The following is a 14,785-nucleotide window of genomic DNA, read 5'->3' as shown; positions in this document are numbered from 1 at the left end:
TACCGCAAAAAAAAAAAAAAAAAGAAAAGAAAATATCACTTTCTCCCTAACGCCATTGTAAAGTCAAAGATGTGTTTCACACAATTGTTAACTAAGCCTAAAGTACTATGAGGAAACTGAAGTCTCTGTCCCAGGTCCAATGCAGCTTATATTCTGAGAATATAAGTAATGTACAAAAATAACGATGATAGAAGATTTTTGTAAAAATGGGAGAACGGGATGTGGGTCAAAGGGTACAAATTTTCAGTTTTAAGAAGCAAGAGTTATGAAGATCTAATGTTCAGTATGGTTGACTGTTAATAACACAGTACTTTATACTTGAAAGTCGCTGAGAGTAGACCTTAAGGATTCTCATTACCAAGAATGTGTTAATTATCTTGATTTGGGTAATAGTTTCACAATGTATATGTATATGAAATCATGATATTGTATACTTTAAATATATACAATAATATCTGTCAATTATTCCTCAATAAAGTTGGGGGAAAGAACAAGAGAAGGAGACTAGGCACTAAAGAATAATAGTACTATGATATGCAGGACGGCAGGATTATTTCTGCGTGGAAAAATGAAAAACAAAAAAAGGCTCATACTTGTTCCGTAATGAAAGATTATCCTAGTGTTGGAAGTTAGATAGCAGAAAAGAACTAGGAAAAGTTTGGATTTTGGATCTACTATAGTCTAGGAAATAAAGAATCATACATATTTTGTTAGAATTAGATCTGCCTGGGACTTCCTCTGTGGCGCAGTGGATAAGAATCCGCCTGCCAATGCATGGGACAAGGGTTCGATCCCTGGTCCGGGAGGATCCCACACATTCCGCAGAGTAACTAAGCCCATGCGCCACAACTACTGAGCCTGCGCTCTAGAGCCCGCGTGCCACACTACTGAAGCCCGCACGCCTAGAGCCTGTGCTCTGCGACAAGAGAAGCCACCGCAAGAAGCCCATGCACCGCAACGAAGAGTAGCCCCCGCTCACCACAACCAGAGAAAAGCTGTGCGCAGCAATGAAAACCCAACGCAGCCAAAAATAAGTAAAAATTAAATCTTAAAAAAAAAAGAATTAGATCTACCTAATTTCCAGTCTAAAGAAAATACAGAGGCTGTAAGAATTCACTAAGTACACCACAGGGAAACAATCAGACAAATCCAGATGGTGGTACATAATATAAGACTCTTCAAAAAGTCAATGTCATAGGGGAGAAAAGGGAGGGAGGTTTTCTAGATTTAAAAAGATTAAAGAGGGACTTTCCTGGTGGTCCAGTGGTAAAGAATCCGCCTGACAATGCAGGGGATGCAGGTTGGATCCCTGGTCAGGGAACTAAGATCCCACATTCCGTGGGGCAAATAAGCCCATGTGCCACAACTACTGAGCTAGCACACCTCAACTAGAGAGCGTGCATGCAGCAAACTACAGAGCGCAAACTACAGAGCCCATGTGCTCTGGAGCCCACGCTCCCTGGAGCCTGCACGCCACAACCAGAGAAGAGAAAACCCGCTGCCCCAACTAGAGAGAAACCCACTACTAGAGAAGCCCATGGGCCGCAACGAAAGATACCATCATTGACCCTGCGTGCCACAACTAAGATCGATGCAGCCTAAAATAAATAAATAAATAATAAATGAACCTTTAAAAAAAGAATAAATTTCTAAAGAAAAAAGATTAAAGAGACAAACAAATGCAATGTCTAAATGCAGATTAGATCCTATTTTGAAAAAAACATAAAAGACACTTGAGGGACAACTGGGAGATTCTGATTATGGACTAGATCTTAGGGAATAACAGTTAATCTTCTTAGGAGTGATAATAGTATTGTTATGTAGGAGAAGAGTTTTATTTTTTAAAGATGCATGTTGAAGTGTCATGATGTCTGTACTCACTTTCAAACAGTTAAGCAAATGTATGTATACATACACACACATTTGTTCAATCTAATTGATGGGTATTCAACTGTTTGTACTAGAGTCTTTCAACTTTTCAACATGTTTGAAAATTATCATTAAAAATGTTTTTAAAAGCATTAGATATCTTGATAGAGAAGATCTAATCCACTAATCCTCTCTGTTTTCAACAATTTTTTTTTTCTTCAGAAGAAACTGAGCCCAAAGTACCACAGCTAGTGCAGGCCTTTTCTCAATAGAGATTAAAACTCAGGCAGATCTGCAGAATCTTAGCCCAAGTTCTTCACATATGCCAGAAAACTGGAACCCAAGAGAAAACAACTGATCTGGGACAAACATCTACAAGTGTATGTAAAAGCAAACATATAGGGGCTTTCCTGATGGCGCAGTGGTTGAGAGTCCGCCTGCCGATGCAGGGGACACGGGTTCGTGCCTTGGTCCGGGAAGATCCCACATGCCGCGGAGCGGCTAGGCGGCTAGGCCCGTGAGCCATGGCTGCTGAGCCTGCGCGTCCGGAGCCTGTGCTCCGCCATGTGAAAGGCCACAACAGTGAGAGGCCCGTGTACCGAAAAAAAATTTAAAAATTTTATGGTTTTTTTTCTATTTTATTTTTTTTATTTTTAAAATTTTTATTGGAGTATAGTTGCTTTACAATGTTGTGTTAGTTTCTACTGTACAGCAAAGTGAATCGGTATACGTATACATATATCCCCTCTTTTTTGGATTTCCTTCCCATTTAGGTCACCACAGAGCACTGAGTAGAGTTCCCTGTGCTCTACAGTAGGTTCCCATTAGTTGTCTATTTTATACATAGTATCAATAGTGTATATATGTCAATCCCAATCTCCTAATTCATCCCACATCCTCCTTCCCCCTTGGTATCCATACGTTTGTTCTCTACGTCTGTGGCTCTATTTCTGCTTTGTAAATAAGATCGTTTATACCAGTTTTTTCAGATCCCACATATATGCGTTAATATATGATATCAGTTTTGTCTTTATGTTTAATATGTAATAATCCCATTACAACTACAAAAGAATAAAAAATCTGTTAAAGACTATAACAACCTAGTACATCAGAAATTTGTACAAAATAACTTCAGAATGCAACATTAAATGGATGCACAAAAAAACAAAAAGTAAAATTTTAAACCACTGAACTAGTATCACCTATAATATTGTCTCACAACTTTGTCTATTGACTATGCCAATTATGCCTTCCAAAATCTGACAACATACCCTAATAACTTCATGTTTCACCATTCCCTCCACAGGCTTCTTGCCAGTCCCCCAAATGCCATGTTTTTTCCTATTTCTATACAAGTAATTTCCTCTGCACACAGAATGCCCTTTTGCCTCTTCATCTACTCCTCTTTCAAGACCAACTTCTTGTATCACCTCTCCAATGAAGTTTTCTGACAGCGCTCCACACTGCTCCTTGAACTTCCATAATACTTTTTTCATTGCTATAGAGACTTTTTAAACGTTTCCTAATTATTTAAATGTATGATTCCTTCATTAGACCATAAGCTAACCTGATTTCACAGAGCAAGTCTTACTTACATCTCTACTTATAGTTAGCTTCAAGTGCTGGCAATTAGAAATAACAGAAGCTGTCTATTTTTAAAAGACAGCTTTTCCTTTCAGGAAGAACCTAAAAAATAAAGTGTTTGCCCTGAGTTGAAAGTGATAGTTTATTATGAAGCAGATTCATACCTTGAATGACTTGGACTATTTGTTACTCTGCCCCTTTGACACTCTTGTCACACAGCCCACAAGCATGGAAACTATCTGAACAAATGCAAAGAAGCAATCTGACCTTGCTGATACCTACAAGCCAATTATAATAAATGCATAAAATTATCTGAAGGGTTTCTTGTGAGGGTAAGAACTTAAACAGAAAAGTCCCAAAGTCACTAATTCATTACCTATTGAAGTCTTGAGCAAATGTATATCATTAAGACTTCACACTCAAGTAAAATTCATATAAAATTACCCCCACATGTAAATATCTCTTTTTCTTAGACAGCTACCTTCAACAGAAATTTCATTTCTAAAAACAGAGCTATAATGGAAACTTCTAAAAGTTTTACTGCAAACATGAAAAAATATGGCATTACACTACCCAATGTATACTCAGCAATATTTAACCACTCAGCTCAATATATGGAGTATATTCAAAAGCAAGCTTGATTCTTGCTGCCTGCAAGTCAAAGTAGCTGATGCAAGATGAATACATGCTTGATTGTTCTTGGCCAACACACATGCATCTTTAAGTACATACGCATTAGTAAAGTCTCAACCTATGGCCCTTGAACTACCAGTGAATCATGAGGAGACTGCTGGTAGCCTAGTACTGCCGGACAAGCAGAAGCAGAAAGCTGGGTAGGGATGGTGAGGGGTGGCGGGGAGAATCAGGTGCAGTGGTCCACCAAATGAAGATAAACCATTCAGGTGGTCTGCAGTAAGGAAAAAGGAGAGAATCACTAAATCAGCAAATTGATCTCCCAATTAATATGATCACGTTGCTTACCAAAATCAACCTAATGCTCCCTTGCAACAAGAGAAGAATGTGTTTCGGTCAAAAACCACTAGAGAGATAATTCATTAACATAAAGGCAAAAGTTCCTTATTACTGTTATTAACACTCAATAATCATTCACATTAGAAGACTCACCTGGGTAAAGTACTACTAGCAAGGTGCTGCCAAAGCTTTGCATTTACAGTAAGAAAATCAGATTTAAAAATAAAATCCACGGATTACAATTTCTCCATAAGAAAGACAGGTATTATAGACTAGGGCCATCAACAATCAAAGGAATGACAATTCCTATCATTTCTAGTGGCTTAAATCTTCTGTCCATACTGTGTATCACTAGCAACTTATTCCTAAATATAAAATCAGAGATGAAAAAGACAGCCCATTTAATATCCATAATGAGACTGTTCTTTCAAAATGTCTTTCCAACATAAATTCCAAAATAATCTTGACTCAGAAAAATTTCAACCCTCTACTTAGTAGAAAATTGAAAACGAGTGGGACTAGCCCAGTGGAAGGTAGCTGATGAAGCGGGGGCTACAACATACCATGTCAGTTTTTTATGTAAACCGGAGTTTTAAAATCTTTTCTCAAAGAGGATTCAGCTTGCCCCATATGGCAGTATTTTCCAACTGTAGCTTCCCTGGCCTAATTTCAGTTCTCATACCTACTGGACCTACCTACCCACCCACAGTACCACTCACTGCATTTCCAACCTGCATTTTCTTGCTGTATATGTCCCTTTTGGTTCTTTCCACACAACTCCACTCCTAGTCAAATCAGCCACCCTCTGCTTTATCAAGTAAATGCCTCCTATTTCACAGTATGTCTCTCTCCAAATGGTATGAAATTTTATGCATCCCTCTGATAAAGCCCCAGAGCTCACCAACCCCCCCCAAAAAATGAAAGATTTTTACTTCTACTGTCACACTAGGGATAAAAAAGGAGGAGACTTAATCTTTAGTCTTAGTTATGTTCAGTGTGCTTCATTTTTTACTATAGGCACAGTCCTAACAGTAGAAGCAAAAGAAAATTCAATAAGCAACCTAGTTAGATGATGTGTATAAATAATATATGGGACACTGAAAATATATAAGGAATAGATTTGCATATTCTGGTGAAGAAAGTAACTGATAGGCTTCCCTGGTGGCACAGTGGTTAAGAATCCGCCTGCCGGGCTTCCCTGGTGGCGCAGTGGTTGAGAGTCCACCTGTTGATGCAGGGGACACGGGTTCGTGACCCGGTCCAGGAAGATCCCACATGCCGCGGAGCGGCTGGGCCCGTGAGCCATGGCCACTGAGCCTGCGCGTTCGGAGCCTGTGCTCCGCAACGGGAGAGGCCACAACAGTGAGAGGCCTGCGTACCACCAAAAAAAAAAAAAAAAAAAAAAAATCCGCCTGCCAATGCGAGGGACACAGGTTCGATCCCTGGCCCAGGAAGATCCCACATGCAGCGGAACAACTAAGCCCCTGTGCTACAAATACTGAGCCTGCATTCTAGAGCTCGCGAGCCACAACTACAGAGCCCGCATGTCACAACTACTGAAGCCCACGCGCCTAGAGCCCATGCTCCGCAACAAGAGAAGCCACCACAATGAGAAGTCTGTGCACCATAACAAAGGGTAGCCCCTGCTCGCCGCAACTTGAGAAACCCCGTGCACAGCAACAAAAACCCAACACAGCCAAAAAAATAAAAACAAATAAATAAATTAATTTTTAAAAAAAAAAGAGTAACTGATGTCTTGTAGAGGATGTTTTTGTTTTGAAGTACACCAACCTCAAAAGGGCTGTTGGTATATTCTGGGGCTGGATGCCTAAAAAGTCTATCTTGTATTAGGATATGAGTCAAACTACAACTAGAATTTCTGCAACCACCGTACTAGAATGAAAAGTTCAAATACAATCAGATCTATCAGTTTCACAGGCAGAACTGTTTTCCCATTTCCCAATAATTTAACAAAATTCAATATACTAAGTACTTACTATGGTCAGGTCCTGAGAGGTGATTCTCATTTCTCTACCTTTTGTGAAATTTTCATGACTCAATTCTTAGTACTTTCCTCCTCTTTTTACTTACTTATAGCAATCATTCACTTTTACACCTTCAGTCAACCCCCAGATGATTCCAAAATCCACATTCATAATCCTGAACATTTAGGAGTTCCATATCTAAACTTCTGCACCATCCTAAATGATATCTCAACTTAAAAATTCTTCTGTCATCTAAACCTTAAGCCACCTCAATATTCTTGGTTACCCAGGTTCACAAACAGGGTATTTTCTTTTCTGTATCCATCCCTACATCCAATAAATCACCAAGTCCTGCCGTTTTTTTTTTTTTACCCTAGTGGGTTCCTCACTCCAGTCTCTTCCCATTGTAAGCAATCCTCTATCAATGTTTCTCGAACTTTAACGTGCAGGGGAATCATTTGAGAATCTTGTGAAAATGCAGATTCTGATTCAATAGTTCAGGGCTAGGGCCTGAGATTCTGCGTTTCTAACATGCTCCCATGTGATGGCAATGCTGCTGGTTGAGGGACCACACCTTTGAGCAGCTGAGGCCACTTTGTTTTCCTTTATTCCCTCAGCATGTGCACAATTTATTCAATGGTATTTTTATCTGTTTAAATAGTGTTTTATAGTTGCTTCATGTGTGCATATTTTATTACGCTTTCCTAAAAAAGGATTCTGACATACTCAAGAAATAGGATAATGATTCCTTTTTTTGGAACAACAGCAACCAATACAAAGTTAGGCATATTATGGGTACTCAGTGATTGTTGATTTTAAAATGCTTCCCCAGAAAATACAACAATCACCTCTTGATTACGAAGTTGAAGCAATTTATGGATTACCTTTGTCAACTTTTTAAAAGCCATTTAACTGCAGGTACTTCCCTGGTGGTGCAGTGATTAAGAATCCGCCTGCTAATGCAGGGGACAGGGTTCGACCCCTGGTCCGGGAAGATCCCACATGTCACGGAGCAACTAAGCCCGTGAGCCACAACTACTGAGCCTGCGCTCTAGAGCCCACGTGCCGCAACTACTGAAGCCCACGCACCTAGAGGCCTTGCTCCACAACAAGAGAAGCCACTGCAAGGAGAAGCCCACGCACAGCAACAAAGACCCAACGCAGCCAAAAATAAAAATAAATAAATAGTTATAAAAAATAAAATAAAATAAAAACCATTTCACTGCAAATCAACCTTTTCACCAGATCTGACAGAGGAAATAAGCTTAAAACAGCTTTCTATTCATAGTTAAGAAAGCAAATGTTAATTTGTGAATTACTGGTTATAGATTTATTCTTTCTCCATCAGTGAAGGATTAAATACACATTTAAAACTGAAACTATAAGCACAGGCAACAAAGGGAAAAACAGATATACTGGACTTCATTAAACTTTTGTGCATCAAAAGACAGCATCAAGAGAGTGAAAAGACAACCTACAGAATGGGAGAAAATATCTGCAAATCATGTGTCTTGATAAGGGTTTAATATACAGAATAAATAAAGAACTCTTACAACTCAACAAAACCCCAAACAACCCAATTAAAAAATAGGCAAAGGACTTAAGTAGACATTTCTATTAAAAGAAGATATTCAAATGCCAAATGAGCACATTAATATCACTAGCCATTACAAAGTGCAAGCCAAAACTACAATGAGATACCACTCACTTCACACCCACTAGAAAGGCTATAATTTTTAAAACGGGAAATAACAAGTGTTGGTGAAAATGTGGAGAAACTGGAACCCCCGTATGCTGCTAGTAGGAATATAAAATGGTACAGCCACTGTAGGGAAGTTTGGCAGTTCCTCAAAAAGGTAAACACAGAATTACCACATGACCTATCAATTCCTAGGTTCTCCTAGGTATATACCCAAAAGCACTGAAAACAGGGACACAGCTATGTGTACACCAAAGTTCATAGCTGCATTATTCACAACAGCCAAAAAGTGGAGACAATACAAATGTCATCAATGGATGAAGAGATAATTAAAATGTGGCGTATATATATACAATGAAATATTATTCAGCTATAAAAAGGATTTAGTATTGATACTTGCTACAACAGGATAAACCTGGAAGACATGTAAGTGAAATATACCACCAACAAAACAATAAACATTGTATGATTCTATTTATATGAAATATCTACAATAGGCAAATTCAGAGACAAAACATACATCAGCGGTTACCATAGGTTGGGAGGAGAGGGGAGCAAAGATACTGCTTAATGGATCCAGAGTCTGTTTGTAGTGATAAAAAACTCTGGAAATTCACAGTGATGATGGTTGCACGTTGTGAATATAATTAATGCCACTGACTGTACACTTAAAAGTGGTAGGGGCTTTCCTGGTGGTGCAGTGGTTGAGAGTCCGCCTGCCAATGCAGGGGACATGGGTTCGTGCCCCGGTCCGGGAAGATCCCACATGCCGCAGAGCAGCTGGGCCCGTGAGCCATGGCCACTGAGCCTGCCCGTCTGGAGCCTGTGCTCCGCAACGGGAGAGGCCACAACAGTGAGAGGCCCACGTACCGCAAAGGAAAAAAAAAGTGGTTAAGGTGGAGAGTTTTATATGTATTTTACTAAAATTTTTAAAACATAAAACTAGAAAAAAGGAAAAAAACTAACATTCTTTATTATAGCCCTGAGTTTAAGCTCTGACTCTGCCATTTGTAAGCTATGCCATGTTAAGCAAGTTATTTAATTTCTCCCAGCTTCAATCCATCTATAAAACAGAGATACTATCCACCTCCCAGAGTTGCTTAAGACTAAATGAGAACATAATCACAGTACCTGTTACATAATAAATACTGGATAAATGGTAGCTGTTGTTACTCAAAAACCATTGTTCCCATCAAGTAGGTGTTAAGGCTGCTATAAATGGATATCTGAAAGAATTCCATGATATTCTCAAGACACCCTGAAATAAAGCAGTAAACCTGGAAACTGGTGACCGCCTGGGTCAGTAATCTTGGGATACCACTGAATGTACAGAATAAATGACACACCCAGAAAGTGAGAACCTACTTTGTACATCACTATTTTCATTAAAGAAATGATCAAAATATGAAAAGAAGGTAACTGGTTGGCTGTCTTCAATGAATTTCATTTTATTGTTTTTTCTTCACATATTTCTTATTTTAAAAAATCCTCAGAGATTTAATTACTTGGCAAATGCCTTGGGCTAGAGCCTTGTCTAGAGGACCTAAGTGCCAACCTCAGCATCACAATGTCATAATAAGGTGGAGAACCATACAAAATATGTTGTCTACAAACGTCAAAACAACTGGGAATTCTAGGAGTGTGGAAGCTTAGAGAGACCTGTTAAATAATCTTGCATAACTCCTGTAATATACCTTTCTTGATTAAAATTAGGCATTTAAAAAATGGTCAAAGTAGCTGAAACTCAAAAACTGAATTCTAGGCAAGGTATGCCAGAAGATACAGCAATTGATTCCAAAACAATAGACAACACAAATCCTGTAACATGAATTAAGCCATTTCCATATTCCATAAGCTCTTACAAAAATTTCTCAAATTTCTTCAAAGAACTAATGCACCTAGAAAGGAAGTTTTTCTCAATATACACACAATTATTTGCATACTTAAGAGACTTAGATTCAGAGGGAAAGGGAAAGTACAGTATCTCAAATAGCCAAAAAAGTTGTTTTTTTTTTTAAAGTCATCTTACTAAGTCTGCTGATATTCAGGAAGTGAAGCCATTCTAAAACGGTGATGTTTGCACCACACCATGGATGTAATTAAATCTGTCATGAAAAGCATCGGAAACTGTACTTAACTCCATGCTGATAAAAAAAATTTCATAGGCCAATATGTCCGGATTAAAACTACTAACGACTGTTGTACGTCTGAAAAGTGAAGGATCTGTGCCAACACCCTTAGGAAAAAGTCTTTCCCTTCCCAACAAAAATCTATCATAATAAGCAAGAAACTATTTAACATGTTAACCTGAAACACTCACCTGAGCTAATTCCTTTAAACCACAATTAACTCTTTAACTATCATGACAATAATGAAGAATAAAGGCCTCCCTAATTAAATTCCAGAAGTAATCCTTTTATGCCACACAGCTCATTCCTTCACCCCAGTTACATCAGGGCCATGCCTTCTCTCCAGAAAAAAAAATAAAGAGGTTTGGTGATTGAGGCTCCTTTTTTCTAAACTTTATTTCAAAAAGGTAAAGCACAGCTTAAGATCCAGAGAACTCAGTTCTCAAAGAAACTGATACTATAGTTATCTAACTAGATACCATTGGTAATAAATTACCAAAAGCTAATACTTCTTGCTTTAAAAGGCCCATGCTAATAATGCCTGGCTGGTCATAAGTCACACTACCAAAAGGCCATAAAACCATAAATTGGTTCAAGTGCATTACCAACAACAGAAAAACGTTGAATTAGAATATTAAAATAAGTGTGAAAAATTTTAATTAAAACTAAACACTACCTATAACAAGCACACTACCTATACTTACTAAAAAGTAACACCACCTATAGTTCAGTACCATTATCACCTCACCCGCAGGAAGAATCATCTGACCCCCAAGTTGATCTTAACCTAAGAGTGTTTTCAATCATGCCCTTTTTATCTTCCTGCCCTGTTTTCAGGGCAAATCTCACTGTTAATGTGCCACTGAGTAATTCTGCTCTGATTTGAAATGCACTATAAAGTGCCGTTTTCATGGACGATTTTTTCAAGGCACGCTTCGCTGAGCTCTCAAACTATTTACTCAGGACTCAGACATACAGGATGCCCATACATTTTAAATGAAGTGGCATGGCTAAACATCAGGCAATTCAGGACATTCATCAGCCAAACCATTCATGTACATGGTTTATAGATGGAGCTTAGTGACAGGCAAGCAGCTGGTCTAAATGCTAGCTAGCATGTTAAGAAAAAGTTGTAAACCCACCCATCCCCAAACGACTTAGTCTAGGAACTTATGCCCCACATTCTGAGACGTCTAACACAAGGCTAGAACAAAACCAACACTGTTATCTTTGCTGTTCCTAAAAGCGATTTCTTATTTAAAACATTCTGTCCTCTACACAAGTTACAGAATGGACTCAGCAAGAGATCATTTAACTAAAAGTAGAATTAACTGTATTATTCTTCTGCTATACTACAACACCGATTGCATTAAAATACTCTCCTCAGCAAACTGCTTTTTACAATAAATAAGAAGTGCGTTTCGTGTTACAAAAACTTTTACAGTACCGATCCTGCTAGGGCAAACGGACTCTCAGGCATTTGTACTTTTATCCTACATATTTTCCTTTACGTAAGACGGACAGGAATTTGACTAGCCCACCCCGACACTGGTCCAACACCCCCGGGCTGCAACAAGAAGCCACGTTTTACTCGGGAAGACCGTTCCCCACCCCTCGTTAAAGTAATGCCTGTGGCCGCTTGAGACTTCCCCAGCCGAGCTCCAGAAACTTGCAGGTTTAAATGGCCAAACTGGAACCAACCAGGGCAGCTGTCATCTGAAACTCAGGAAAGCTGAGACCAGCCAACTCTGCTGAACAAGGACGGGTGCGGAGAGATGTGATGGGGCGCGTCGGAGGGAAGCATCAGGCTCCCCCCCACCCCCCATCAATTGGCTTTTCTGCAACCCCAGCGCCGCCATCCTGTTCCTGAATAATTAAACCAACTGGAGAGGGAGTGAGGTGGCCAGAGGCAGTTTCTGGTCCGAGTTTCCCGAGCCGAGGCGGTGGGGTCGAGAGGCCGAGGGCTACAGCCCCGGAGCGCTGAGGGCTTTATCGGGGGCCAGGGAGAAAAGGGGGCGACCTCGCGGCCGGCGGGGCGGCCGGAAGCGGAGCGCGGGGAGTGACGTGGAGGCGGGGATGACAAAGGGGCACGGGGACCCCGGCCGCGCGGCCCGCGGGGGCCGGGACAGGTGGCCGGGCCTGGAAGGGAACAATGGGGGGCCGAGGCTGCCCCCTGGCGCTCACCTACCTCCGGTGCCCTCCGAGTTCTCGTTGAGGCTTCCCGAGGAGTCGTGCTGGGCGCCCACACACCCGCCCATGGGGGCCCCCGGCGCCTCGTCCGCCACCGCCGGGCGCTCGTCCGGGCCCGCCGCCGCCTCTGCCGCCTCCGGCGCCGCCGCCGCCGCCACCGAGCTCCGGAGAGGCGCGCCGCTCCTCTCGCCCGCCGCGGCCCAGCCTCCGCCCCCCTCGCCGCTCCACCCACCGCCTTGGCTCGGCCCCTTCCTCCGCGCCCACTTCTACCTCAGTCCCCGGGCCGCCCGCCCGGCAGGCCTGTCCCGCGCGCCGCCCTCGCCTCCGGCTCGGCCCCGGCAGGCCGGGGCTGGCCCATCCCGGGCGAGCCGCAGCGCCCGCCTCACCCCTTCACAGCCCCGCACACCCGCGTCCAGGCGAGCCCAGCGCCGGCGCCGCCCGACCGCCAGGCCCCATCGGCCCCCACGCCGCGGCGCCGCCCTCCGCTCCCGAGTCCTGGGCTCCGCCGGGCCACCCCGGAACAGCCGGGGAGGGCGGGGCCGCGGGAGGCCGCGCACTGATTGGCTGCGGGCGGGGCCGCGGGCGGAGGGGTAGCCGGGAGGCGACGAGGCAAGAGGAGGGCGCCTCCGAGCTGGAGGAAGGGAGGTGATTCGGAGGTTGCTCCCGGGGACTAGGCGTGGAAGGCAGGCGTGGAGGAGGGAGAGGCGAAGACGGGAAGAAGAAAGGAAGTCGATGAAGGGAGAGAGCAGGAAAGGAGGAGCAAAAGTGAGAAAGGAGAAGTGGAAAGGGGCGAAATCGAGTTTCTGACTTCTCGGGCGGCGTCAGCTTTCTTGTAGAAGCGGGTCGGGAGCGGAAGGTGGTGGTGCACAGAGCAGTAGTGATGGGAGACTCGCAGGCGGGGTCCCAAATAACTGGCGGAGGGAATGCATTAGGCTGGCCGAAGGATGAAGTCCCAGCACCTTTTGGATTTGTGTAGAGTTCAATGGGTTGGTATCCCGAGTCTAGGCTTACCCTTGCCTGCCTCACCCCCTTGCCCCCTAAAAATCTCTGTGCCCCATTATTAGACGTAGAGGCGGTCATTGTGGTTGCAAACAACTCAGATTACAGAGGCAAGCCATCCGGTGCAGGGAGAGATAAGCGTGGACCTTAGTTCAGGGGACGTGGGCTAGTTTCATTCTCACAGGACTGATTATTCAGACACAGTGCTACTTCTCAAGACCCTCCCTTTAAGTATCCTAAATCGTCTTTAGAACAAAGTGAAATATAAATAAATAAAATACCCTGCTTTTTCTAAACTAGAATTTGGTACACTGACCACGCCCGACGTTCTTGGCGGTTGCTATCCCAGTCTAAGCCAAATTGTTAATGGTCCATTCAGAATCGTGCTTCTTGCCATGATGCCTTAAAATTTTTATCACCTCGCTTGGGTCTTTCTAAAGCTTATTTCTGCCTAAGAGCTGTTTTAACTATCTGCTCCATTTTTATAATCAGATTTCTTTTTTTAACATCCTGGGTCAGCTTTTGCTTAGCATTAAAGAAACAGTTTTAAGTAAAATACCTAGGAAAGAGACACTATGCAGCTTGGAATTTGCGTTTAAATATATTTTCATACACTGCTGGTGGACGTGTAAATTGGTTCAATCTTTTTGCAAAGCAATTTGGAAACACAGATCAAGAGCCTTAGAAATGTTCATACCCTTTGACTCAGGATTATCTCACATGTGGGAATCTAGCTCACAGAAATAGTCCAAAAGAGAGACAAAGATTCATTTGATAATCAGATTAAAATGAATGTCCAACGAACAAACAAAACCCTATACTTATATGAAAACACAGAAACGCCTTGTGAGAAATAGAAATCTGCTATATTAAATTTATACTGACAAATTAGTGTTGTCCTGGGTACTCATGAACATTCAAAGAGCTTATATACAAGTGACATCTTTAAGAGTTTTCAGAGGGTTCTCTGATATTCAGTTACTGTGTTATAAAGGCTTCTATCCGATCACTCTCTGCTAAGTATTCACATTGGCAGACGGACACATCACTTCGTCACTTCCCCAAAGGAGAGAAGCTGCATACTGATATCTTCAAAGTGATTGCTTTGTTCTAAATTTTGCTCTAGAAACTGTAGAAACCAAGACTTCCACAATGTCTATTAAACAGATGGTAGGCACCCAAGCGATGAGTGCTTTCTGAGGAGCATTGAGGAGCTGGCACTAGGAAGAGAGAGCAATGTCATTGAGAAATTCTTAGCCATGGATGTTCTCCACCTTGCCTTTATCTTAGACCAGAGACAGAAATTCCCAGGACAGAGTAATGTGGTAGTTAAGGGCCCCACAGAATCTGGCTTCTAT

General features: G+C 42.2%; 1 protein-coding gene across 1 annotated transcript in view; it reads right to left on the bottom strand.

Annotated features, from left to right (window-relative positions):
* The window catches only part of UBTD2 (ubiquitin domain containing 2), a 61,204-nt gene extending 48,594 nt beyond the window's left edge, over positions 1–12,610 (bottom strand). Inside the window, exon 1 of the mRNA XM_081232837.1 lies at positions 12,427–12,610. Coding sequence (XP_081088963.1) covers positions 12,427–12,496 — 70 coding nt within the window. The 5' untranslated portion in view covers positions 12,497–12,610. The remainder of the gene's footprint in view (positions 1–12,426) is intronic.
* Positions 12,611–14,785: the final 2,175 nt, after the last annotated feature.

This window comes from Mesoplodon bidens (assembly GCF_964165515.1).
Source record: "Mesoplodon bidens genome assembly, chromosome: 4".
Lineage (NCBI taxonomy): Eukaryota > Metazoa > Chordata > Mammalia > Artiodactyla > Ziphiidae > Mesoplodon > Mesoplodon bidens.
Note: the sequence above shows the minus strand (reverse complement) of the source record. Positions and strands in the feature narration are given on the sequence as shown.